The sequence below is a fragment of the Ixodes scapularis genome, unplaced genomic scaffold (genome assembly GCF_016920785.2).
Source record: "Ixodes scapularis isolate PalLabHiFi unplaced genomic scaffold, ASM1692078v2 PGA_scaffold1__304_contigs__length_218370807, whole genome shotgun sequence".
NCBI classification, from domain to species: domain Eukaryota; kingdom Metazoa; phylum Arthropoda; class Arachnida; order Ixodida; family Ixodidae; genus Ixodes; species Ixodes scapularis.
Window position 1 is genome coordinate 172,078,894 of NW_024609846.1, and position 25,943 is coordinate 172,104,836.

Sequence of the window (25,943 nt, forward strand, 5' to 3'; positions counted from 1 at the left end):
GACGGTTCTCGAATTCACCAGAACATCACATTACAGCGTCAACAAAAATGTGTAGCCGCGGCCAGGAATCGAACCCTGGCCTTCTGCGTGGAAGGCAAGAGCGATAACCGTTAGGCCACGCGCGCGCTGCCTACTTGGCGAGCTGCGCGCGCGGCAATATGACCAACTCACAAATATCATGAAATATCAGGATATCACCGACTCACTAAATATCACTAATATCACGGACTCACAATATCACGAAATATCACGGAGTTGCAAATATCACCGATATCAGCGACTCTCAATATGAGAAGTAGTCTAAAGGCCCGTTCACACTCTTGCGACGTCTTAAGACCGGGTTCCTTAAAACCTCTTACAACCAGAGGACACACTGGCGCCATCTATCGCGTAGCAGTGTAAACTTGGCGCTCCGGCATATTTTCTATTTCTATCACGCATTATCCTTTCTTTCTTGGCTCGCTTTCTTGTAGGTATTACGCACATTTGACCTCGGAAATCTCGCGAAACCTTTGCTCTTGTGAAATGCAGTTCCAGGGTCACCACCTAGATGGCGCCAGAATGTCAGTGTGTTCCCTCGTCCTAAGAGATTTTAAGAAGCTTTAACAGATCTTGTCTCTCTCGGTCGTACTTGGTTGCAAGAGTGTGAACAGGCCTTAACCCGGTTATAACGGAGTCAACGCGAATTGGAAATATATTTGTTATATCCGAAATTCAATACTACATCTAAAATCTGCAAAAAAATTAAAATTTTTTTTAATGCACAGGACAACTGATGGCATGCTTTTTATAATAACAACTGTTCTACTTTTGTAGATTTTCACTGTAAACTAGCGATAAGTTGCAGTTCTGTTTATCGCAATTGCGGCCATGCGTGCGCATGTTAATGCGCCTGGAGGTGCACTTCTCCTTTCGACAATTTGCACAATGTGGGAAAGCGAGGAGCAGCGGATAAGCGGGGTGCATACATTCGGCCGGCGCAGCTTCGGGGCACGGCGTGGTGAATATGGCAGCCTCTTGTGACACGCTTTTCAACAGACTGAGAAAAAGAGAGCTTACGACCAGAGCAACATAACAGGTGGCAAAGTTCCGGGAGGCTCTACAATGAACGGAAATCAGCTGCTGCACGAGCTTGTTTCGCAGGCATACGCAGTCTGGAGCACTCAAAGTTTGCGCGAAAAAATGAGAATATTTTTAAAAATTTTTTAATAAGGATTTTGGTGATGGAAGTCTCTTTAAAGGCAGCTGTAACAACCATTCACTGTGACAGGTGTACAGAACGCCTTCCGACGCTTTTCCAAATTTTCAGTGGAGAGTTGCGGCGGCCCACAGTTTTATCTTAAATTTTCAACCGAACATAAACCCGGAAGCAACAAAGTTAGCTCTTGCGGGAGACAGACAGACAGACAAAGAACTTTATTGGGGTCCTGAGAAGCGCCGCCCTTAGAGCAGCACCGCCGGCCGCTCCCAGGTGGAGACAGTGAGGCCTAGCATCACTGCCGCATCGTGGGCTCTGGACGGCGCGGAGTTGTGGGAGAAGCTCGCAACTCGTGATGGCAGAGCTCCACTTCGCCTCAGTGACTTGATTGGGCCCCCGTAACGAGGGGCACCGCTAGAACATGTGATCGAAGCCGCTAACCGACCCGCAGTCCGGGCAGGTAGACTCGAAGGTATCCAGAACAATAATCCTGAAGAAAGCTAAACTGGAATATGATCTAGTCTGCAACATTCCGAGTGTGATTGTCTGAGACCTGGAGAGTTTACTGTGCGGGGGCGGAAAAGTCTGCTTGCCCATTTGTAGGGCTCCGCGTTTTCGGTTTCTATTTTTTCAAAATTCGGCGTACTTTTTTCGGTGTTTATTTTAAAATTCAATTTTTGGTTTTTTTCGGCGTATATTTACGTCCACCAAAATTTATCGCCTTTTTTCTGTGTATATAAAATAAACACCAACGGACGCCGGATCAGATGATCCTTGTAGCTCTGATATTTTTTATCACTCAAATAATAACGGCACAGATATATTGAAAAGAAATGGACATTTTATTTGGCAAATATGTGCAACCGTAAAGAATCAATAAAAAAAAAAGTGAAAGCCGTTTACAACTCCCTGTAACGCCGAATTAGAGCGCAGCTCTTAAGGAGGAGGAGGGAAGAGTACTGGGGGGGGGGGTCAAGTGACCTTGGGTGGGGGTCACGTGACCTAGGGGGGTCACGTGACGATGCCGATGCCGATGACGTCATCAGTAACGATGACGATGCGGATACCGATGACGTCATCAGTGATGATGACAATGACGATGCGGATGCCGGTGACGTCATCAGTGATGATGACGATAACGATGTGGATGCCGGTGACGTCATCAGTGACGTCACTGATGACGTCATCAGCGATGATGACGATGCGGATGCCGGTGACGTCATCAGTGATGATGACGATGATGATGCGGATGCCGGTGACGTCATCAGTGACGTCACTGATGACGATGCCGATGCCGATGACGTCATCAGTAACGATGACGATGCGGATACCGATGACGTCATCAGTGATGATGACAATGACGATGCGGATGCCGGTGACGTCATCAGTGATGATGACGATAACGATGTGGATGCCGGTGACGTCATCAGTGACGTCACTGATGACGTCATCAGCGATGATGACGATGACGATGCGGATGCCGGTGACGTCATCAGTGATGATGACGATGATGATGCGGATGCCGGTGACGTCATCAGTGACGTCACTGATGACGTCATCAGCGATGATGACAATGCGGATGCCGGGAACGTCATCAGTGATGATGACGATGACGACGCGGATGCCGGTGACGTCATCAGTGATGATGACGATGCGGATGCCGGTGACGTCATCAGTGACGTCACTGATGACGTCATCAGCGATGATGACGATGACGATGCGGATGCCGGTGACGTCATCAGTGACGTCACTGATGACGTCATCAGCGATGATGACGATGCGGATGCCGGTGACGTCATCAGTGACGATGACGATGTGGATGCCGGTGACGTCATCAGTGACGTTACTGATGACGTCATCAGTGATGATGACAATGACGATGCGGATGCCGGTGACGTCATCAGTGATGATGACGATGCGGATGCCGGTGACGTTATCAGTGACGTCACTGATGACGTCATCGGGGGTCACGTGACCCTGGGGAAGGGGTCACGTGACCTTGGGGAGTCACGTGACCCCCAATGACCCTTGGGGAGGGGTCACGTGACCTTGGGGTCAAGTGACCTTGGGATGACCTTGGTGACGGCGACGCCGACGCCGCTCAAGCCGGGAACGGGCCCCTAAGAGCTGCGCTCTAAAAACAAGTAAAAACAAGTCAGATATGAAGCCTATGCCCAAAAAACATGGAACTTTACCTTCTGTATATCAGGATTATGTGATCTTATTATAGTACACACGCATTTACTTTCCCAGGTTCTCTTCGTTGATCCGCACTCTATCTTTCCTGTTAATATGACACTGAGCTTCGAGAATGCCCTCTCAACGCTAACACTAGACAATGGCAGGCTGAGGAGATGAAGCGCTGCCTGAGTCAAAATCGGCCAATCAACCTATTGTGAGCACCAAAAGAGACACGGTGCGACGTTTTGAAGCACAACACAACATGCAGGGCTTGCATCAAGTCAGTCTTCCTTACAACGAGTTTAAAAACACGCCCGTACATGGCGAAGTCATGGGGCATTTCGGACTTACGTTCCGATCGATGATGCGCACAATAAACCAAAACGTCGTGATGGCATCCGTGTATTCCATACATTCGGACACGTTTCGATAGGCACTGTCGTTCCACTTTTTCGCCACGGCTCTGCGGTACGACTGGAAGGTTAAAGTGACCGCTTCCGGTTAAAACTGATTTTCAGAAAATGGATTCGATGTACTTTTATCGTTTTTTATCGATTTAAATCGAAAATGCCAAACCTAAAAACTGACCTTTTTCGGTTAAAACCGAATTTCCGAAATTTAATTCGGCGTACTTTTGTCGGTTTTTATCGGTTTAAACTGAAAACTCCGAACCCTACCCATTTGATAGTGCTTGGTGACTTTGTTAAAGGTGAATAAGATGTCTTTAAATTCCCCTTAGCCATCCTGCAGATCGGTGTTCTTCCCGGCGTGGAGGGTTAGAGCACGCGCCCGAAAGTGAGCAGTATCGTCGAGGTTAGTAAGGGAATCTAGCTGAGAATCAAGATGTGCGAGAGAAAAAAAAAAGCAGATGAGGGGGAGAGCTTTGCTCTAAGGTTGCCGAAGGGGTAACATGAGCGCGGACGAGATGAGTGAGTAGGGGGGGGGGCAGCGGAGAGAATGGAGAGTAGAGAGAGAGCGCCATCTGTTGTAGCGCTGGGAAGGTATTTTAGATCAGCTTTGCTGAGACGGCGCAGTGCGGCTCAGCTTGTCACTCAATCCCGTGGCTCGTAAATTAGTTGAAGGTGACTTCAATTATCACTCTGTTGATACTTATTATTCGATAAATGAAGTGTCATATTCCTAATGCTACACTCGGAAAGTCTGTGAACTTGAAATGTGTCCAGGCAAAACAAATAGAACAGCGTACAGCAAGTTTTAGGTTTTATTGCGGACGAAAGCAGGTGTTGATGCTCGACTGCGCGTGGCGGATCAAAGACGTCTTCACGATCTGTTCGTCGATTGTGTCCAGCTGGGAAAAAAAATTTGCGTTCGACGAACGCGTCCAACTTTCCTTGCACAGATTTTGTTTTTTCGTCCACCTTCTTTTTCTCCCCGTTGTACCCAACACCCAACTTTACAAGATGGGTGGTCGCCAGGATGTGCGTCGCAGCGAAGCCGAACCCGGCGAGCACAGAGCGCCGTGGATTTTGTTGGGGAAGTCGCCCAGCGCCGAAGTGCACCGCGATTTAGGACAAAAGATTTCTAAAATTTATGCTGAAGCTTTTGCACGTCAGTTTCAGCTTATTTTTGCAAAACTATTTCGCAGGCTCATAATATTTCATTTCTTATATCTGTGGCGCCGCTTCAAGTTTGTTAAAAGTGGGCTTAAATTACATTGAAAGTATACCAGCAGGAGCGTGACATGAAAATTTCTTGCTATATCCGAAATTTTGCTATGTCCGTGTTCGTCATAAGTGGGTTCGACTCTATCACGAGCTCTGAAACATCACAAATATCACACGGGTTCAGCTCACTATGCTGCTCACTGCCGTTTGGTTCGGTTTTGTTATGTTCTGTTCAAAGCCGAAGCGTAGTAAGGGCTGCCAGACTCAATGGCGCGCCACGGCTCCGAAACGACGCAGATGTCGCTTGTTTAGCTTCTTTCTTTTTCTTTTTTTTTAGCTTGAATGGAGGTACTTTTCTTTCCAAGCATTATGTGACTCCAGCCACGGGTAAGCTTTGTTTGAAAACATATTTTACTTGAAAATAACGAACATTGGTAGTGTGCCCGAGACAAAGGGATGAAAGTGTGTAGATTGTAAGGCAAGGAAGATGACTATGGCGTATTAGAAGAACGAAAAGAGTGCGTCGTTTGCTTATTTGGTTCCTTCTTTCCCGGCCCGCTCGCTGGTTTGTTTGCTCGCTGCACCCATTCGTGTGGCAAGCTCGGACTCGACAGTAGACGCCGCACTCTTCGGATGCCCTCAGCGTATCTCGGCGATTCTCGATGCTGGCTTTGGAGGATTGTGCTCTCGCAGTATTTGCTTGAGTGACTAAGGGCGATACAATATTGACTCTGCGGGCACGGGGAAGAGCGAGCTCCAGTGTATGTATGTGATTTGCTCATATACAAAGTACTCTTTACATGCATTTTAGAGCGCAGCTCTTAGGGGCCCGTTCCCGGCTTGAGCGGCGTCGCCGTCACCGTAACCAAGGTCATCCCAAGGTCACTTGACCCCTAAGGTCATCCCAAGGTCACGTGACCCCAAGGTCACCCCAAGGTCACGTGACCCCTCCCCAAGGGTCATCGGGGGTCACGTGACTCCCCAAGGTCACGTGACCCCTTCCCGAGGGTGGTCACGTGACACCCCAAGTCACGTGACCCCCGGGGTCACGTGACCCCCGATGACGTCATCAGTGACGTCACTGATGACGTCACCGGCATCCGCATCGTCATCGTCATCATCGCTGATGACGTCATCAGTGACGTCACTGATGACGTCACCGGCATCGGCATCGTCATTGTCATCATCACTGATGACGTCACCGGCATCCGCATCGTCGTCATCATCACTGATGACATTCCCGGCATCCGCATCGTCATCGTCATCATCGCTGATGACGTCATCAGTGACGTCACTGATGACGTCACCGGCATCCGCATCGTCATCGTCATCATCACTGATGACGTCACCGGCATCCGCATCGTCATCGTCATCATCGCTGATGACGTCATCAATGACGTCACTGATGACGTCACCGGCATCCGTATCGTCATCGTCATCATCGCTGATGACGTCATCAGTGACGTCACTGATGACGTCACCGGCATCCGCATCCTCATCGTTATCATCACTGATGACGTCACCGGCATCCGCATCGTCATTGTCATCATCATTGATGACGTCATCGGTATCCGCATCGTCATCGTTACTGATGACGTCATCGGCATCGTCATCGGCACGTGACCCCCCTAGGTCACGTGACCCCCACCCAAGGTCACTTGACCCCCCCCCCCCCCCAGTACCCTTCCCTCCTCCTCCTTAAGAGCTGCGCTCTAATTCGGCGTTACAGGGAGTTGTAAACGGCTTTCACTTTTTTTATTTAAATTTTTTGTGAGTTCGATATCGACAATAATTCGCTGTACGTGGGTTCGTTCTAAACGGGTTTCACTGTAATGGTATTGTATCAGGTTTCATAAGATAGAACTTGCCCATCGTATTTTCTCACACCATACCTAAACAACGACGAACCCCGTTTAGTAAAAGGAAAGTCACAAATCTTGCTATATCGCTAAAATTATACGTCGACATCCTTGAGTGTGCTATCGCCGAACCCATGCACCTTGAGTGAGATGTTTTTGCGAGAGACGCTTATTCGAGTTCTGTATACAAGCTATTCAATGCAACTGTTGTTGAATCATTAACTGTGGTGGAAAGAGATTCTATCATGGTTTTTATGGTAAACATAAAGTTTGTGCAAAGGTTGGTGCAAAAGGAGCATCATTCAAAAATGCTTCTTCGTTGCTCGTGGAGACGTCGACGCCGGTGGTGCCAGAAAAGCCATCTGCCCATACTTGCGACCTCCCATACTTGCTGGTGTGCAGACAACAGAGAAGAACCGTTTTCAAACACTGCCCTCCCGCGGGATTTGTCAACCGATAGACCTATAAATGTCGGTTCCAGTCCCACCCCACAGATTGTGCCAGCGTGCCAGTGTGTTCTCTAACCGCGAGAGGCCGCATGAGCTCGGTCCCAAGCAAACACGAGTGCGTGAATGCACCTCAACGCTGAAGCGGTCGGCTTGCTGCCTACTGTAACTGACAGTGGACGCCAAGCCGAGGACGTGCACTGTGCCGCAAATGCCTCGTCTCTTACTCAGGAGGACGCTGGAGGTGCGCGTCGGAGACCGGGTGTACGTGCACGCCCCGTTTGCGGGCAGGGTGTGCGTGGTGGACGACACCAAGGGTCTGGTGGTGGTTCACCCGGACACGCTGGTGAGCACGAGCAGCGTGGTGGCCTCCCTGTGGTGCCCCCGCAAGAGCCTGCTGGCGGCAAAGTTCAAGGAGGCCGGCAACCGGGACATGCTGGCCGGCACAGTAGCCCACGAGCTCTTCCAGAAGGTCTCATTTTCTCGCTGCGTCTGCCGCCCTCGGCGGGTTTACAATGCTCGGAACGCGTCTCCGACCAGTGCGCCTGCCGCGTCCAAAAAAGGGGTCTCGATTTCCGCTCTACGATGTCGCGCTCGTGTGGTTCCGTTGCCGGTTGTGATCCCGACGGTGGTACGTTGGCAGAGGTGGATGTTCGACACCTGTTCTGCTGCAGGTTGCTCTTTGGCTTTATGGTTCACGGAAGCTTAAAGCGCGACCCCGGTCGAAAACGAAACCAAAGTAAATGACTAGTGTCGCTCTAGTGGCACGAAATATGAGCGCGGCCGAAATATAACATCAAAGTGAAGCCGCGTACTCCACTAAAACCGATTTTAAAGATGCAACCAACTGGTCTTTAGTGGGTGGCAAGCGGGTTAGATTTTAGTCGAGCAACACTGGCACAGCACCCCCGTGATGTCGCATCGCCGGGGAGCTGCGGTTGATTGGTTGTACCGCGTACTGCAGCACACTTGCGACGTCGCGTCGCAGCCGTTCGGCCGATGATCGGTGTTGCCATCCCTCATGCTGACAGTTTTGGTTTTGCCGTAGACGCCCGAAACCAAATTTTGAGCCGTGATATTGTTAAAACTATGCGCAACGTCGAAAGAAAACAAATTATACCTTGTAATTCAGGGACACTGCTTTGGCTGAAAATAGTTGTAATCTCAAATTAAAAATATTGACCAGGGTTGCCCCCTTAAGCAGCCACCGGTCAGGACTCTGAGACAACAGCGACACTTCCGTTTGTTTTTACTTTATGCTGGAACTTCTACGAGCAAAGTCGGTGACGTTCGTCGGCATGTCTTGCTGGTTCCTGCAAAGCGATCTGTGTCCCCTTCGGGACTATACTCACAACGGACGGTATAGGACGCTAAACGTACCGGTCGAAAACACATTCTTCGCAACTTGGCGGGTTGTCGTCTACGCTGCGTTTCAGCATAACCTGTAAAGCGGGGAAACGGAGTGTGGCAAGTGCTTGGCAGGTTCACTGTGCAACACGACTAATGCGAGCACGTCGCCGTCGCCTTCTTTACTTGGATGGTGGACTGACGAGCATCGAATTTTTGTTCTTAACTTAATTCCCCAATTGAGCACTTTTCACCACATTACCGTAATATTCGGAGTCGTCACCCACCCCTCTTTGTAGGCAAATATAAATTTTCAAAAGATACAGAGTGATGAACCACAGCTACAAATACCCAAACGTGGACCTTGCAGTTTATGAACATTTATCCTCCCCAAATGTCGCGACCGCGGATCATGGGGTCGAAGGAGGTCCGTGAGAGAGTAAAACAAAGGAGGGAAAGCAACTTTCTTTGTTTACTCATATTCTTGCCGATTGGCCCAACACACAAGCGATGGAAATAACAGAGTAATGTTTCGTTTTGCTTACAAGAGTCCGTTCGGACAAACAATTAGAAGGATAGCACAAGCAATAATCTTTCCAGGGTTTGCGAGGTCGGCGAACACGTCCAACATCCTGGAATATGACCGTGGAATTTTGAGGTCAAAAAGGCTTTGTTTCATGTGTACTGAAAGCAAATCCGTGGAGCCCGTCTTCACCGAAATAAGTTAGTTGGAAACCTGGTCCTTCTCCAGGAACATTGTGATAGCGGTTGCTAAGGTCGTGCAACGTTTGGGACAAAAGCAACGGGTAAATAAAGACTCGCTGAAACGCCTCACGCAAATGTTTGTGAGGCTTCCCGTTTCGAGCTCTGCTATCGTGGTGTCGTCCACACCATGTAGCAATGCCGTCTGAATTCGCGTTAGTAGCATGATGCCTACAGGCGCACGAGATATGCATGAAACAAGAAAGTTGTGCAAGATTCTGCTCCTTGTAACTGACAAGGCCTCCAACTTGGCCCAATGCCAAAGTATTTGCCAATGCGATCGCCAGCTTTCTTATTTCCCCAGCATCGCTCTCCGTCGCATTTTTTGCCCGATCGCTCACTGCGCCTGAAATATTTTTGCCTTTTTTAATTATTTGTTTTTTAATTTACAAATCAGAATTTACAGATCAGCCTAATAAATTGAACATTGCAGTTTTGGAAACACGTTTTTACGGAACAAGCATTTGTGCTGTATGCCGACAGGCGTTTCATGTATAAAACAATGAAACTAATTCGTGTTTTGAATTCACTGTCTCTCCTGTACGGCCACGGTAGATATGTACAGAAAAATGGGCGTTTTTATTTGCGGTGAGAAGTTAGGGTATTGCTGCCTGGTGGAATGTTTTCACAATTCAGAGTGAGTATACCTCAACTTCCTCTGCTGGTGCAAGCATGTGCAATGCCAAGCTTCTGTGCACTATGAAAATTAAAGCATAACTGTGTGGGTAGCATGTGCACTGCCCATTGTGAAGAAACCAGAAAGTGCCCCTGCGATCTTCTCACCGCGAGTAGCTTTTCCTGAACTTTTTGGGCTTCCCCATTGATGACTCCACTTTTTTATGAATTTTAGGCGGCAGAGGCGTGGGCAATGACTTGGGATAATGCGGTATATAGTTTCGTTCACAGGCTTTTGATTTTAAGAGTAAACTATGAAAAACCTGGGAATCTCATTTTTGCTACGTGTGGTAACAGAATATCTTACATAGGAGGCAATGTAGGAAAAGGCAGACAAATAGAAAGACACAAAAAATCGATGTGGAAGTGGAGTGCACTGGAGGTGCCTCTACTATTTGCATTAAATTGACATTCAGTTTTCGATGCCTTGTCAGCATCTGGCACCTAAACGATGCTACATACCAGCAGCTGGCAAGACACTGACCCAGGCTTCCTTTTCTCCCTCCGAAGGCAGTCACAGAAAATGCTTCTGAAGCTACCATGCTGGCCACCCTGGACAAGCTGCTGCAACGCAGCGACCTCTTGCACCAGATGTGAGCATTACTTCCACGGACCCTCTCGAGATGTGGCCGAGCGTTTCCGGAGCAACAGCGTATAGATGCACTCCAACCTTCGTCTCTCAATGGGGAGCAATGTCGTGACAGCCACACCATGAAAAAGACAGCCATCCTCAAATCTTGGACAGAATTTTATTTTTGATCTTGCGAGCTCATCCTCTTTTTTACCACGTGACTGTCGCCAAGTAGCCCCCCCTTTGGGGACGGTGTTGTCCCAGCGCACGGTCTTAAAATTGTTGCGCTCGGAGTTGAGGTGCAGATTGCGGTGGCTTGCACAGAGGGAAATTTGGGCAGCCGAACAGGTGCTTGGGTCTCGACTGTCGGCTCGAGTCGGTTAGCGGATACGGCTCTGTCGCATCCATTGACTTACACCACGAATGTCTCTTCATTGTGCAGCTATCAGATGGATGGATATATACGGCAGAATTCTTTAAATCGGGCAGCAGTTGGTGCCTAGTTATTGTTTCCAGTGACAACGTTTAACCTCTACCTATAAATTACGACCCGTGTGACGGAAGCGCCCTTTGCGACAGGGTGCGTGCACCTTTTGCCCGTTAGATCGACGGGAACAGAATAAGACAATACTTCTCTTTTTTTTACTTATGCCACAGTCGGATAACCTCTATTTGGGCATATCCCCTTTTTCAAAGTATGTTTTTCTTCTTTCCGTCTGCGTGACGCCCTCTGGTGGTCAGCCTTGTTTCTCCTGGAAAGTCCCCCGATACAGTTGGTGTTACCCCCGCGGTAGGAGGTTGTGAAACGTGCTTGATTGTTGGCTTCCTCTCCCGTCCCTAGGTACGCCCTGGAGCTGTCCGAAGTGGACGTGCGAGAGCAGCTGCGGCCCCTGGTGCCGCGCATCGCTCAATGGATGCGGGAATGCATGGCAACTGGCGGCCCGTCCGACCGCCGGTACGCACCATCTGCGTTGTACCGTAGTATTTTGAGAGATGCCCCCACCCCGGAAAGATAACCTGCCCTTATTTTCCACGTGATTTTCTGCTTTTTCTGAAACGCCGAAAAATAGCCCACTTCTAGTAATTTCAGGGCCCTGGCCAATAGTAACTTCGGCAGAAATGGTGTTACCTACCTAAGACGTGAGACGAGCGAACGTTGCTGACTTGGATGGGCGGTCATTTTTGCTTCATCACCTTTAGCTGCGATCGCAAATTTCACTGGCCGCAAATTTTAAACTAGTACCTTTTTCAACTTTCTTTTATCGCGCACCGAAAGTTGGCCTACTCCTCATTTTTGCAGTAATTGCTTTCAAATTTGTGTGGGCTATCTCTCAGGATATTACGGCAGTCGTTACCCAGGGCGTCGACCAACCTGGAAAATAGGGGATTTGGTGAGTGGAAAAGTCGGGAAAACAAAATTGGGGAATTTCCAGCACAATGAACGTCGGTCAGGAAAACCGAGCTCCCCTTTCTCCAAGCAACTACAAACAATGCGTATGTGGTGTGACACACATTGTGTGTGAGGCGACTGGCGTATTGACGCAAATTTTCTGCTCGGAAACAAGAGTCTCAGCGGAACTTGAATTGCATCCTCTTGAAACGTGCGCACCAAAACAAACATCACCCAGATATATTATTTATTTGTTTATATTTTTCACAATACTACTACCCTGACAGGGGTTCAGTAGGAGAGGAGAAAAACAGATGGTTGATAAAACTTTAGAAAAATACACATAGTAAGAGAACAGAATACAAACTCTTTACGAAGGGACGTTCAGCTGGTGCAGGAAACTGTCAAGTGAGTCGACATGAGTGATGCTGGTATGAAGGGTATTCCAATCCAATATGTTTCAGGAAAAAAAATTAATATTTGAAGCAGTCAAGGCAAATCTGGTAGTTATATACTGTTCTTGTGTGGGAGGCCCTAGTATTACCGTATTTATTCGAATATAATGCGGTCACGATTATAAGGCGAGGGGGCAGTTGAAGGACCCAAGAAAAAGAAAAAAAAATTGCCATAATGCTATACTGAGCTTCGAATATAAGGCGGGGTATGACTTTGAGACTACGGATTTTGGAAAAAAACCTAGCCTTATATTCGAATAAATACAGTAGTTCCAGTGGGAAGCTATGAGGTTGCTGTATTGATCTGAAGATCCTTTGTGATGATTTGGTAAAGCATTCTTAATCTATAATTTCTTGCGCAGTTAGTAAGAGGTGTCAAATCAGTTTGCTTTATCAATACCGACAGTGATTCATATCGCCCAAATTTGTTAAAAATAAATATTAACAGGCCTGTAGGGGTCCCAGATGAGGTTAGCGTATTCCGGTGTGGGCCGTATTTATGTTTTATAAGCGAGTAATTTAACTTCAGGTGTTGGAAATTTGAGAGAATTGTTTTAACTGTCATAATTTGTTAGTAGCTTTTGATGTAATAGAGGCGATGTGGAGTCCCAGGAAAGATTGTTTGAAATGGTAAGATGCAAGTATTTGTATTCAAGGACTTTGAGTATGTGATTGTGTAGGCTATACTGAAAAATTTAGGGAGATTTTTTTATGAGTGATCGACATAGTGACACATTTAGAGGTCCTCAGATTCATCTGTCAGCTCCTGCACCAGCCAGTGACTCTAGATAGGCACCTGTTTAATTTAAGTTGGCTCTCAGGGGAGTTAATAACATAAAACAATACACAATCGGCAAACAATTTGATGCTGTCGTCAATATCTAAGCATAAATCAATGAACAGTAGAAACAACAACGGAGAGAGACTTGAACCCTGGGGTACAACAGATGTAACAGTGCAACTCTTCGAGATAGTGCCCCCAAAAGAAACAAAGTGTTTTCTATTGGTTAGATACACTTTCAGCCAATTTAGAATTTTGTAATTTTTATAAGATAGCATTAGGTTTGTATGACTACTTACTGTGTGAGACGGTATGGAAAGCCTTTGCCAGATCTAGGAGTATAACATCAACTTGTTTATTGTCATTGAGTGTCGAAGCAAGGTCATGAACAGTAAGCAATAGCTAAATTGTAGTGGAATAGCCCTTGTTAAACCCGTGCTGGTGGGGACTCAACATTTTATGCTTTTCTAGAAAAGTAGTAATGTGTTTTGCAATTAGATGTTCAAGAATTTTGCAGCCCTGAGAAGTTATTGAAATTGGACGGTAGTTTGACAGCTCGATTTCTTTACCCTTTTTATGAATTGCTTGGATTTGAGCAATTTTCCAGTCATTTGGCAAATCCGCATCGGTCAGTGATTTTTCAGAAATTATACATAAGTATTTAGCTATCTATGGAGCATAGCTCTTTAGAATTAAATTCGTAAAAGGGCTATGGGAGAGCGAGGCAAATTCGTTATATCTTTCCTCTAGTGCGTCGGGTATGCAGTTGTCGTCTGCCTTCATTTATTTCCAGATTTTACAGGGTTACTTATAGCGGAATTGTAAGGCCTGTGTCCCACTAGAGCGACAGACAGAAACAAGTGACAGCGACAAGCCTCAAACCAGGGTCTTTCGCGATATCAGAGGCTTTTTAGAATAAAGGAGGCTATGCTCAAACACGAGCATCATGCACACGAGGGTATCTTTGGCAGACTTGCAATCGCTCGCGCTTACTTCACGAGCATTGAAGGACTAAACGCCTGCCAAAGGTACCATCGCGAGCATGCTGTGGGGGTTTGAGGCTTGTCGCTGTCTTCTGTTTCTGTCTGTCGCTTTAGTGGGACACGGGCATAAGCAGCGCACTTTTATGGTCAATTAGGCCTTCTTCAATAGGTAGATCTGCCGATTCGATAGTACATGATTAACAAAGACTAGGTCATGTATTGATTTTGCTTCACCTTGAATTCGTGTGGGTTATAGAACAAGTTGTTTTAAATCAAATATAAATGCGATATCTAATATGCACTCTGTACTTCCATGATCAGTTGATTCCGCAGACTATAAGTTCCAGTCTATATGAGGAAGGTTAAAGTCTCCCACAAGAACAATTTTGTCAATACTATGTGCATGAGTCAGCATAAAACTTTTTATATCTTTTAGGATACTTTTTACAGACCTACCTGGAGGTCTGTAAACGGCACCCACTACAACATATATTTTGTCAAACTTTATTTAGCACCAAACCATTTCTTTTGATTCCTGCTCATGAAAGTGTGTGAATAGTAAGTTGTTTTTGAATACAATGGCAACCCCTCTTCCTCTACCCAAACGGTCTTTGCATATAATAATATGCCCGGGAGGAGAGGCTTCATTATCTAGTATATTAGAGCTCAACCATGTTTCTGTTAATATAATTACATCTGAGTTATGGACGAGGATCATATGTTCCTAATCTTCGGTTTTATTAATGGTGCTTCTTTTATTTATATTAAGTATTTTGAGCTGACTTCATGTAGTTAGAGCTCGGTATTTACATTAAATGGGACTGATTCGTCATTCAGATTGGGCAGCTTGACCTGGTCTGAGGTAATGTCATAGACGTATACCGAGTTACCAATGATCAGCTTGCTTTTTCGCAGCTTGAAGGGATGAGTTTTCCCTTTAACACAGGGTTGGGCACTATCGCGATACAAATGTATCGCGATAGTATTTCAGAAATACATTTCGTATCTGTATTTCTGTATCGCGATACATTTTTTTCACGAGTATCTGTATTCCTGTATCGAAATACATTTGGAATGTTTCTTTCTATCGCGATACAATCAGGATAAAATGTATTTCGTTACATTTCTTGAGAAATAACTCCCCCCCGCCCCCCCCCCCCCCCCCCGCCGCCCCCCCCCCCCCCCCCCCCCCGAAAAAAAAAGAGAAAAGTCCGAACGCATTTTTTTTTTACTTATGAGGGCATTAGAGTCAAGGAGATGCTGGGGCATTGCTACTCTGCTGACCAAGGTTCCTTGTGATTCTCCAAACTATTTTTCTATAAGTCCTCTTCTGTCTTCTGAGAAGTGCTGCGTAGTCAGGGACTCGAACCAGGTGGCGTGCCAGGAGTTGAGTCAGAGCATCTTCTGCCGCAGGTCCTTAGGTAGGGATTTCTTGAGTCATTGTTTGCTGTCATCCAATGCCCGCTGCTAACCGTCTCTCTCGCCTTAGCGTACAGAGTACACCCAGCCGGCAAAGCGGAGTCACATTCCGTTGCAGCACGAGCCTGGCGGTGGTTGACTTGAAATGGTAGGAAGACTCACGCAGTGAGGTTCAACACATATTCGAATGCATCTGCGGCTGCGCCCGTAACATTGCACGGCTCACGGGTACGTCATCAGCCGACGTGAACGTGACCCGCTGCTCTGGTGATCCGAAACCCAGAAGGAGGCCAGAAGTGGCCTCGCTGTGCCATCCCAGACTACGTACTCCCGCGACTCGTCTCGAGCCCGCTGTTTCTCGGACAGCTCGCACCTGTGCCGGCAATATCAGCTCGCAATCCACGAGGTCTCTGTTTGGATAATTCTAGGCAAAACTTGAAGACTGCTATCCGTGCATCGGTGGCGGAGGGTAGGCAGTAAGGACGTTCAGAACAGGAAGGCTACCGTATCGTTTTTTCAACCGTAACAGATGATAAGACATGTATTCCAAGGTGCTTCAGGAGGTCCACTGTTCTCAAATATTCCAAATGACACTGCCTGCACGATCTTCAACGAGGAAACCTACAACGAAAGTACGTATTGTCCTTTCATACAGCAGCGTGGCAAAGTTTCATGTTCAAGGCCACACCTACAGATGAAGAATACTAGTTCATTCCACCATGACGTCATGTGATCAATGTTGACAGGGTTCCCTCGTCAAACAGACAGGATGTCAGGGAAGGGACCGCGGTCGGCCCTTGATGGAACGTTTTTTTGGGCCCATTGAAGACTCCTTGTCGTCCGAAACAACTACCTTCAAGGCAAAGTGCCAAGCCTACAGGAAAGTAATTTCGGGATCGAAAACTTCCACTTCAAACTTTAAGCTTCATCTCAGTTGGCGTCTCAAAAAAATTTGGAAAATGTATTGCATTATCAGTATTTCTGAATTTGTATTTCTGCCCTCCCTAAAATGTATTCCTGTATTTGTATTTCCAAATACTTTTTGCCTTTTTTTAAATGTATTTCCGATACGTATCGCGATACATTTTTACGGATATATCTTAGTATCAGTATTTTAGCTACTATTTTAATGTATCCCAGTATTTGTATTTCCAATACATTTTCGAGTATTTCTGCCCAACCCTGCTTTAACAAAATTCAAAAGCTTGTTTCAATCAAAACAAGCACTGACAGGAAGATACATATTGTTATCTATGCCGCTATTTTTAGGTTTATACGCCGACGATGGCACTGGAATTTTCTTTTTGAAGTAACAAAATTTCATAATAATTGGTCGCTTTTTATCTGGCCTAAATCGGCCTAGATGGTGGGCCCTTTCTATTTCTGATGTCTGGATTTCCATCCCCAGCTTATCAGAGCATAGCTTCTGTAATTGTTCCTGTGACTCTGTCTATGTTTCTTTTTCGTCATCATTTATTCCGAAAAACAAGATTGGACCCGCGTGATCGAGCTTTAAGAATCTACACTTTTCGTTTTCAAACCAGATGTTTCGCTCTGAAGAGTAGATACTTGATCAGTAATGTTGGTTTCAGAAGCAACTGCTGTTGTAATTTCTAGTTGGAAAAAACACTCTTTAAAATTTTGTTTTCTTTTGTCTTTTTTTTAAAACTTATTGATTGCGTAAAGAATCGTGTTTTGCCCGGTCTGAAGGTTTTGAACAGTAGCGTACACTTTTGCCAGAAGATCATCCCCCTCTTGCGCTCTTGTATTGGGGCCCAGGTTGGTCTCTATGTCACCCGAGAGAAGCAATAGAATAACATTACAACGCTCTTCAACAATTTCACAACATTTCTGAGGGCATGGTGGGATAACAAGACACCTAAAATCACTTTTTGAACAATTTGGGTCAAGTTGAGGACTAACCTGCCCGAAGAGCAGTAAGGATTTAGCCATGTTGTCGCTCTCTGCACTGTCGTGCCCTCTGAAGTCTGTGGAGTTCAGCCGGTCTTTAAGTAGCGTTGCTTCTGGTAACGTCATTTTTTGTGGTTTGAAGAACCAATCATGGTCGACTTGCACTTGGCCTGGATTCACTCCGACGTGTGCTTGAATTGGTGAAATGACGAACGATGAGTCGGCAAAAAACCACGGCAGCATCTGTACGAAGAACAGTAAGGGTTTAGTCATGTTTTCGCTCCCTGCGCTGCTGTGCCCTCTCAATGAAGAGTACACTGAGAAGGTAATAGGATCTGGCGATTGGCCACTGCCCTGTTGGCTGTCCAAGTTTATGTGGAAATGCAATTCATGTATTTCCGCATAAAAACTGCACTTCGAACATGTCATGCCCCCTTCAGGGGTGATTGGGAAATTTTTTATAGAATAGTTGGGGAAAACCTGGAAAAGTCTGGGAATTTGAAAACATCACTTTGGTAGACACCATGTTACTTCTCTTTCTGCAAATGGTCATTAGATCAGTACTAGCACAACATTAGGGTTGACGGCTGTTTATTTAAGGTGGCTGTTCTCTCTTCCGGAGTTCTGCTCAATCCTGTCCAAACGTTTTTAAATACAATAGAATTTTTTATGGTATCCCCCCCCCCCCCCCCCCCCTGCCTTCCCTGCCTTCCCGGGAAAATTCTGCCCTGTAACACGACACAAACATGCAGTTGCGAGGAGAGATGAGTGGATAAATCGTGAAGGAAGTACAAAATTCCGAATGTCCTCTGAGAGGAGCTCGTACGAACTCGGATTTTTTTGTCAACGCGGAAAATGAAAACCAAGCAAAATTGCTGGCACCACATTTGGTGAAACAGCTGCAGGAGATATGCTTTAGATGGTGTGAGAGACGCTTACACGCTGCCTCTCTCACATGATAGTTAAGGTCCGGCACCCTTTGTTGTTCTGATATCGCTGGGCCCCTCCGTCTACTCCGCTCAGTGTGGCGCACTTGTCACTCCCGTTTCTTGGAACAGAGGGCTGCGAGGAATGGCTATGTCTGGGGGAAGCGGAGGGGGCGGAGGACTGAGCAAGTGCCTTGTTTACGCGCCGGAAGCCGGAAGTGAGAAGCTTCTGAATTCCTGAAGCGGTAGTGGCAAGTACGAGGAGAGGGGGGAAACTGAGGGTTAGTGCTAACTCTTCCCACCATCGCTCTCCCCGTCGCCATCACCCCTCATGCGTGGCAGCGCTATCACCTTCTTCCCGTAATTCCGTGGTTTTGCTGCGTACAAACAAGCCAGATTTCGCCTGAAAGGAGCTCCGACAGCTGCCGTTGTAAAACACCGTATGGGGAAGAAAAAACAAGAAAAACCCGAAAACGAATTCAAAGAGAATTAACCCTGACAACGTGAAAGCTCCTTTTGGTTGTCCTCGTCCAAAGGTTTCCGATAAATGCATACTTCCGAGGGAAGGCGGTCGAATAACGGAACCCCTCTGCGTTGTTTCGACTCGTTTCAGGCCGGCCGGTGATCAGCGCCCTGTGGCGGCGGTGGTGACGCGCGTGGCAGACATTGAGGAGAACCACTGGTGCCCCCGGCTGGGGCTGAAGGGCAAGGTGGACGCCAGCGTGGAGGTGGCACTCCACAAGAAGCCCGCCCGGGTGCCCCTGGAGCTCAAGACCGGTCGCCACACATTCTCCCACGACCACAAGGCGCAGGTAGGGAGAGACCTTCCTACAGACATGTTTTACAGCGATGGCCGTTATGGACTCCTCCCACCACTTTAAATGACGTCAGCTGTTGATGTTGTAGTTGACATAGTGGGCGTCCGTCGTCGACGTTTCTGAATCTTCAAAAAAGATTTCTCGCTGGAATTGAACCTGGATTCGCTGCGTGCGGAGCGAAGGCATTACCACAAAGCTATGCCACACCGTTAACCTTTAGAGGGCCTCACCCGAGCATACTCGGCCGCGCTCCCGGGCATACCCCTTGCCTCACCCAAGTCGACTCGATTCGAGCTTTCAGTTTATTCTCTGCCGCTCCCAACTTAACCTCAGGCCGACAAAATTTTTTTTTTTTGCTGGAAGTTGCATCCATGGACAAACTCATTTAACCATGTTTTCACAGCGGAGCTGTTAAGGGCTAGTTTTCATAGGATCGTGTCCACCAGCAAAGAAATGATGACACAAAACCCTGGACAGCTTCCGCCATCTATGAGAGACGGCAGCAACTAGACAATGGGCTGGTTGGCGCCTAGATGGCGGTAGCTGTCCAGAGTTCAGTGTCGTCATCTATGAGCGACGGCAACGTGGCCGCTATCGCCTCAAGCTCCCCTTCGTCGAACGCTTCAGAATCCCTTGCGAAAGAGGAGCAGATCGCTCGCCTGGAAAGTAACCGCCGAGAACAGAAGCTACAGCTCCGCTGGTCTTTCTCCTTTCTCCAGAGCGGAAAGGCTCAAAGTTTTTTAGTTGTGGTTTTGCCTCTTTGATGCCAGGTGAAGAGTTTTGTGGAGCAACTTCCTCCGTGTGCATTTCCGAGTCAACATTGTTTTTGAACTGCGAACCCAGTGCTTCAACTTAACGCTCCTTGACGGATCCTGGTGAACTGAAATGGATGCTGCTGTGTGTGGCCGAATACGATTCCTGCGTGGGAGCAGTTGACAAGATAGACATGGTTGTGACTGTCTGCTACGATCGCGCGAAAGTCGTTCAAATGGTGTGAAAAGTACTTTTTTCACCTCGTCAACATAGCTGTCCTGAAGAGCAACATTCTGCAAATGACAGTAACAGGAAAGAAGAGGCTGCTGACAGACCATCACCTGGAGCTCGTTTGTCACATGACTAAAGAATACCACCAGCCAAGCACAAGACCCAAGTAGGATATCCTTCTAACAGAGACAAACCTTCCAGCATGCCTTACAGTATGACATTTTATCTCGGTGATACCCCCCACTGCAGAAAAAAAACAATCTCGCAAGTATGCCGTGCGTGCGCACGGAGCAAGACGCCACAGGAAGTGCAAAGAATCGCGCTACATGTGCTCAGCATGCGAGGTACCACTTTGTGTGGTACTGTACCATGTTTTGAGGAATACAACACAAAGTTTTTTTAAATGGAAAAAATTCAGAAGTTAAGAAGCTTTTTGAACATAATCTGGTAAATAAATGTACATACAGTAATTGCTTGTTATAACAAATTCAATGGGACGACAAAAAAATTCAACATAAGTGGTAATTCAATAAAAGCAATAGAGTAAAAAAAAAATCTGTGCCAGAAGTTTTCAAGGCTATTTGAGAACACTGCGGAACACTCTGACCGTATATTTAATCAAACAAACATTGGTCATGAAATCTCGCGGCAACATTACCGAGTAAAAAATATTCCCAGGGTCTCTATGCTATCCCTAAGACGCCTTAAAGGAAAAAACCCAAGCGCCGATGTAAACTTGATAGCGAACTTCCGAAGACAGCATGCTCTCTGACAATGCACTTTTGGCGTCGTTTCATTGGCTGAGTTGAATTGTGGCGTCGGCCGTGATCCCAGTGATAGTGAACCTCCAAAGACAGCGCACTCTCTGATGATGCACTTTTGGCGCCGTTTCATTGGTACCTTTCGTTTTGGTATCTTTTGTGTCGCTGATGTGTTTTCATACTTTTCGCGTCACCTACGTATTTTCGCTTAAGGATTTTGAAGGTCGACTGAATGATGAGACATATAAGGCCTTAATAATTAGGTGGAGTTTGCCGATAATTTCATCCGGGCATCAGTTCTCCTCAAACTACTCCAGGTATCGCAAGAACGCTGTCACTGCTGCTGCACTTCACTTTGTTTCAAACCGCGTCTCCGCAATAGTCAATGTTTCCCGAGGTGCCTCTGCAACGTTGGTTTGTCTTTACCCTGGCCGCATGCAAGGTCTCCGATCGTAGCATCCGTGGCAACAACGGGATCGTTCGCATTGACAAGCGCAAACGAATCAAAGTTATCCTCGGCGGCTTTGTCAACATGTTTTCACACACTCCTGTAGAGATCATATTAACACACACTACAGTGCACTACTGCAAAAGTACACTCACATCGTACACTCACTCCTTACAGATGAAAAGGAAGAAAAAATCAAACGAACCACGCAGTTCGCTTGATTTTTTCTTTCTTTTCGTGAGTAAAGAGTGAGTGTACAGTATGAGTGTACTTTTGCAGTAGTGCACTGTAGTGTGTGTTAATATGAGCAACCAACTCTCCCAAGCTTCTTTTTTAACTGTAGAGATTGTTGCAGCTATGGAAATCGTGCGCCGGCTTGGCAAGCATGCTCGCGAGAGAAAATGTGACTTGCGCAAAGCAGTTGGCGATCTTCCATCTTCGGGTCGCGGGTGTGCTTTCTTCTGCATGAGAAACTTCTCGAATCATCCAATATATACCTTGCTTGTTCCGCAATATGATGGACAGTGTCGAACAGCTGATGCCGGAATGTCGAATTCTTCGGCGATTTTGGACTTGGGCCGGCCACTTTTGTCAACCTCACAGATCTAAACGACTTTCGGTAAACACTCCCAATCTGCCATACGATGCACGTGTGCGTGTAATTTGCTGCAGGCGTGCCCATGCAGGTGTGCATCAGGGGCTCCCGAAGGAATGATCTCCGAGCTCCATTGCTTCCTTGATCCGATTCCGACAGGAGTTGGGCAGCGTTGGCTGTGGGCGCCGTGAGTAGCGTCCGAATGTTGACGGTGCTCTCGCCACTCCCTGCCCGCGTTGGCACATTGGCATTGGAAGCGGCGCTCTGCCAGCTCTGCGTGCTCTATCCTCTATCGCCCGTTTACTCCGTTTTCCAAGTTTGCTGTTTGCCTTGGTGGAGAAGGGGGAGGGAACGCAAGGGTCTCTGTGCGCCCGTGTAGGCTTGCATGCTTTAGGCACCGTGGCCTTTGTAATAAGCGCGGTTGGCCGCCAATACACTTGGAATAATCCGGTTAAAAATGTGTGCATTTTGGTTGGGACCACGTTGAACTTTGATAAAAACGATACTTAAAAAAAAACGATTTCGTTATAACGAGGGATTACTGTACTGAAGTAAACAACTGTGTTTCTGCAACCTCCAACTTCCAGCAAAGTTTTTTTTTTTTTGTGCAGCGGAAAAAACTTGGCATTGGGTGCCTGCTGGGACTAGGATAACTCGGCACATAATGGGTTAACTTGCTTTATACCTGTGTTTGTTTTAGTACCCGATGCCCACTGCACGCACTCTCTGGAAAATAAAAACGTTCAGCCTTTCCACTCTCGTGAAAAAGGAAGACCAGCAGAGCTGTACTTGATACACTGTGTGCTTCTTCTTCGTCGTCGTCTGTTTTTCGTGCTGTTTCCTATGATGAATTCCCACCAGTGCGCCCACCTATCCATTCTTTTATTATAGTTGGAAAGATTGGCGCCATCTACGAGCGACGGCGGAAACCATACTGGTTGTGTGCTTGCCGTCGTCGCTTATAGATGGCAGTAGCTGTCCTGGTAGGTTTGTGTCGACATATCGGACACGATCCTGGGGAACCTAGCCCTTAACAGCTCCACTGTAAAAAAAAAAAAAAGCCGGTAACGAAATGGCACTGTAGCAGTGTCAATGCCAAGAGCTCATGCCGGGAGACGTGCTCTCACACGCTCTGGAACAAAAAAAAAAAAGGAAGCTTTTGGAACTAAATAGAACAAAACAAAAGCGTTCGGAGAGGTTTATTTTGTCCAAAACGCTTTTCTTTACACACCCCACAGTCGGTGAATGCAAAGCTGATGCCCAACGACTTCGACAAGATGTTTCACAGCTATCGCTGTGACTGTACTGTAGAATAACACAGGACCGCTAAATTTTTTTTATTCCTAATTTTTGTTTACTACCATTCATTTCATTGTCATTTTCGAGCACTTAAAAACATTGGTTGCTATACTCCGTTCACCCCTAAGCTGAGACTGCGGTGGAAGCTACGTCCTTGTTGAACCAGTCATACGCCTCTTTTTCGCAACGTCGTCATGCTCCCGGTCATACCCACGCGCGGAGAACCAGATCAAGTAATATGCGGGAGGCGGCTGATTGGTCTGCCGGGCACGTAGCTCCCACCATAGCTTCAGCTTAAAGGTGTTGGTGCTTGTCTGCTTCAGTTCTTCTCGTCCTCGTCTGTGGTGATGTCTGTGTCCTCGCCACAATGGGACGTGCGTTGGATTGTGGTCTTGTCTCCCCAGGTGGTGCTGTACTCCCTGATGATGGCAGAGCGCCAGGACTGGGACCCCCAAGAAGGGCTGCTGCTGTATCTGCGTGACGGCGTGGACATGCGCTGGGTGGCGTCCCCGCATCGGGACCGGGGCGCCCTGGTGCAGAGGCGCAACGAGCTGGCGCAGTGCCTCCAGCCAGGTGCCCGCCTGCCACCCCCCATCGACAGCGAGCGCCACTGCCCCAAATGCCCCCACGCCGTCGTGTGCTCTGCCTTCAGAGGGTGCGTGGTGGCTGAGCTTGTTTGTACGACCTGCCTCTTAGGGGGTGCTCTTTTTTAAGCTGAACCAAAGTTAAAAAAGGGAGAACTTGTGTTAGGTATTTTTTTAGCCCTGGGACTAAGTTTGGAGCCCTGGGGGCCACTAAAAAGAGAGGCAAAATTGGTTAATTAGTTATCTAAAAGAAAGCTAAAGAGTTCTTTCAATTTGAACAAACAGTAAAAGTAGTAATGTAGACATCTTAAAAATTATGTGTCTCAAGTTTTATTTCGATCTTATCTGTAGGAGCATCGTAATAGCCGATTACAATTTCGACGTAGACCCATCCGTTGCAGTGCGCCGAGGGTAGGGAAGTGCGAGAGCGGATAGGAAAACTAGCAGAAGTGACGTCATCAGCGGTGTCAGATGACCGATGCTCGCGACTAAGTTGGCTCGGGGATGTCGACGATGACAACACAACGCTCTGGACAGGTAACAGGTGGCAGAAAGGATCGCCGCACAGCGATCGCTGCACACAATTTTTAAAATAAATGCGGTTTATGTTTACTTCTGCCCAAGATAAGTGCGATAGCTGAATTCACAGGACAAAAAGCTGTACAAGTCCGCTTCTATTTCAGATTTCTTGAAAAGTGCTTCTGCAAACTTTTTCATTTTTTTCTTTTTTTGCATATACTTGGAAAATCATTATAGTCTGTGGTGTCATAAAACTTTTTATTAAAAAAGATTCTGGTGCGTGTTACGGGGTGAGAAACATCATCCTTGTACGTGGCGCGAGACTGAAACTGACTCCACCGTAGAGCGTCCGTGGCGTTCATCCCTCCACTCTGCGCCGGCTCCGCAACTAACGTTTCTACGCCCCATATGTCTACGCCACAAATAACGTGAGCAATGCGATGCGATCGCAGGGCGGAGGGTCGACATCGCAGACACTCTTTGGGAGGGTCGGTTTCGGTTTTGCGCCGCATACAAGGATGACATTTCTCACCCCGAACCGCCCAGTACACGTTTTTAATAAAAGTTCCACGTCACGGCTAGACTATAATGAGGTCGAGCGTCGATACTTTAGCTATATTAAACTCCAGATAAGTGGAAATTTCAAAAGCTTGCCGACGTTTTAGTCAGTTGGCTAACTTATGAACCAATTTCTTCCCTTTTTTAGTGGCACCCTGGGGTTCTCAACATAGCCTAAAAAAACGCTAAAATAGGTTTTCCTCTTTTTAAAATTTGGTGTAGGTAAAAAAAAAACACTAAAAGTTAAATTTTTGCATGGAGTTTGAAATTTCCAATTGCGCACCTAGCGTGCACCAAGCTTCCTTGCCTCACACTGGCACGGTATGAGCACCAGCCAATGCGGGGTAGTGTCCAAGGATGGGCTCGGAAACTTTTCTCGCTCTTGTATGTCAACATTTCTTAAGACGAAAGCCTCGCTTGTCCCATTGAGCGAAAAAGCGGCATATATGGCCATAAAAATATGATTGAGCGGCACGCGTTGCTCATTCGTATGATCAAGGACGATGCTGTTTTTTGTGTCGTCCTTGAGGTCGTCCTAGACCTCTAGGACGACCTTACTTGTCCCATTACGTGTAAAAGCGGCGTCGTTGTGCCCGAAAAGTGGCCATAAAAATATGTCATCAAACATGCCGCTCACGCTTACGCTTAAGTGCGGGAGCGTTATTTCACCGTCGGAGCACCGTGTGCAAAAGATGCTCTTCAGGCTTCATCTGTGCTTGTTGTATGCTTTGTGCGATGAACTGTGAGGCGACCGCGTCAACATTGGCTGCAGTGTCTACAGCTACGGCGGTTTCCGCAGGCAAACGTGGCCACCCATGCAAATATGCCACAGCCTCCTGAAGCGTCCT

General features: G+C 47.1%; 1 protein-coding gene across 1 annotated transcript in view; it reads left to right on the forward strand.

Moving 5' to 3' along the window:
• LOC8042770 (DNA replication ATP-dependent helicase/nuclease DNA2) overlaps positions 1-25,943 on the forward strand; it is a 92,413-nt gene that overhangs the window by 25,611 nt on the left and 40,859 nt on the right. The window contains exons 5-9 of the mRNA XM_029978330.2: positions 7,541-7,781; positions 10,604-10,686; positions 11,506-11,619; positions 19,143-19,341; positions 23,839-24,089. Coding sequence (XP_029834190.2) covers positions 7,541-7,781; positions 10,604-10,686; positions 11,506-11,619; positions 19,143-19,341; positions 23,839-24,089 — 888 coding nt within the window. The remainder of the gene's footprint in view (positions 1-7,540; positions 7,782-10,603; positions 10,687-11,505; positions 11,620-19,142; positions 19,342-23,838; positions 24,090-25,943) is intronic.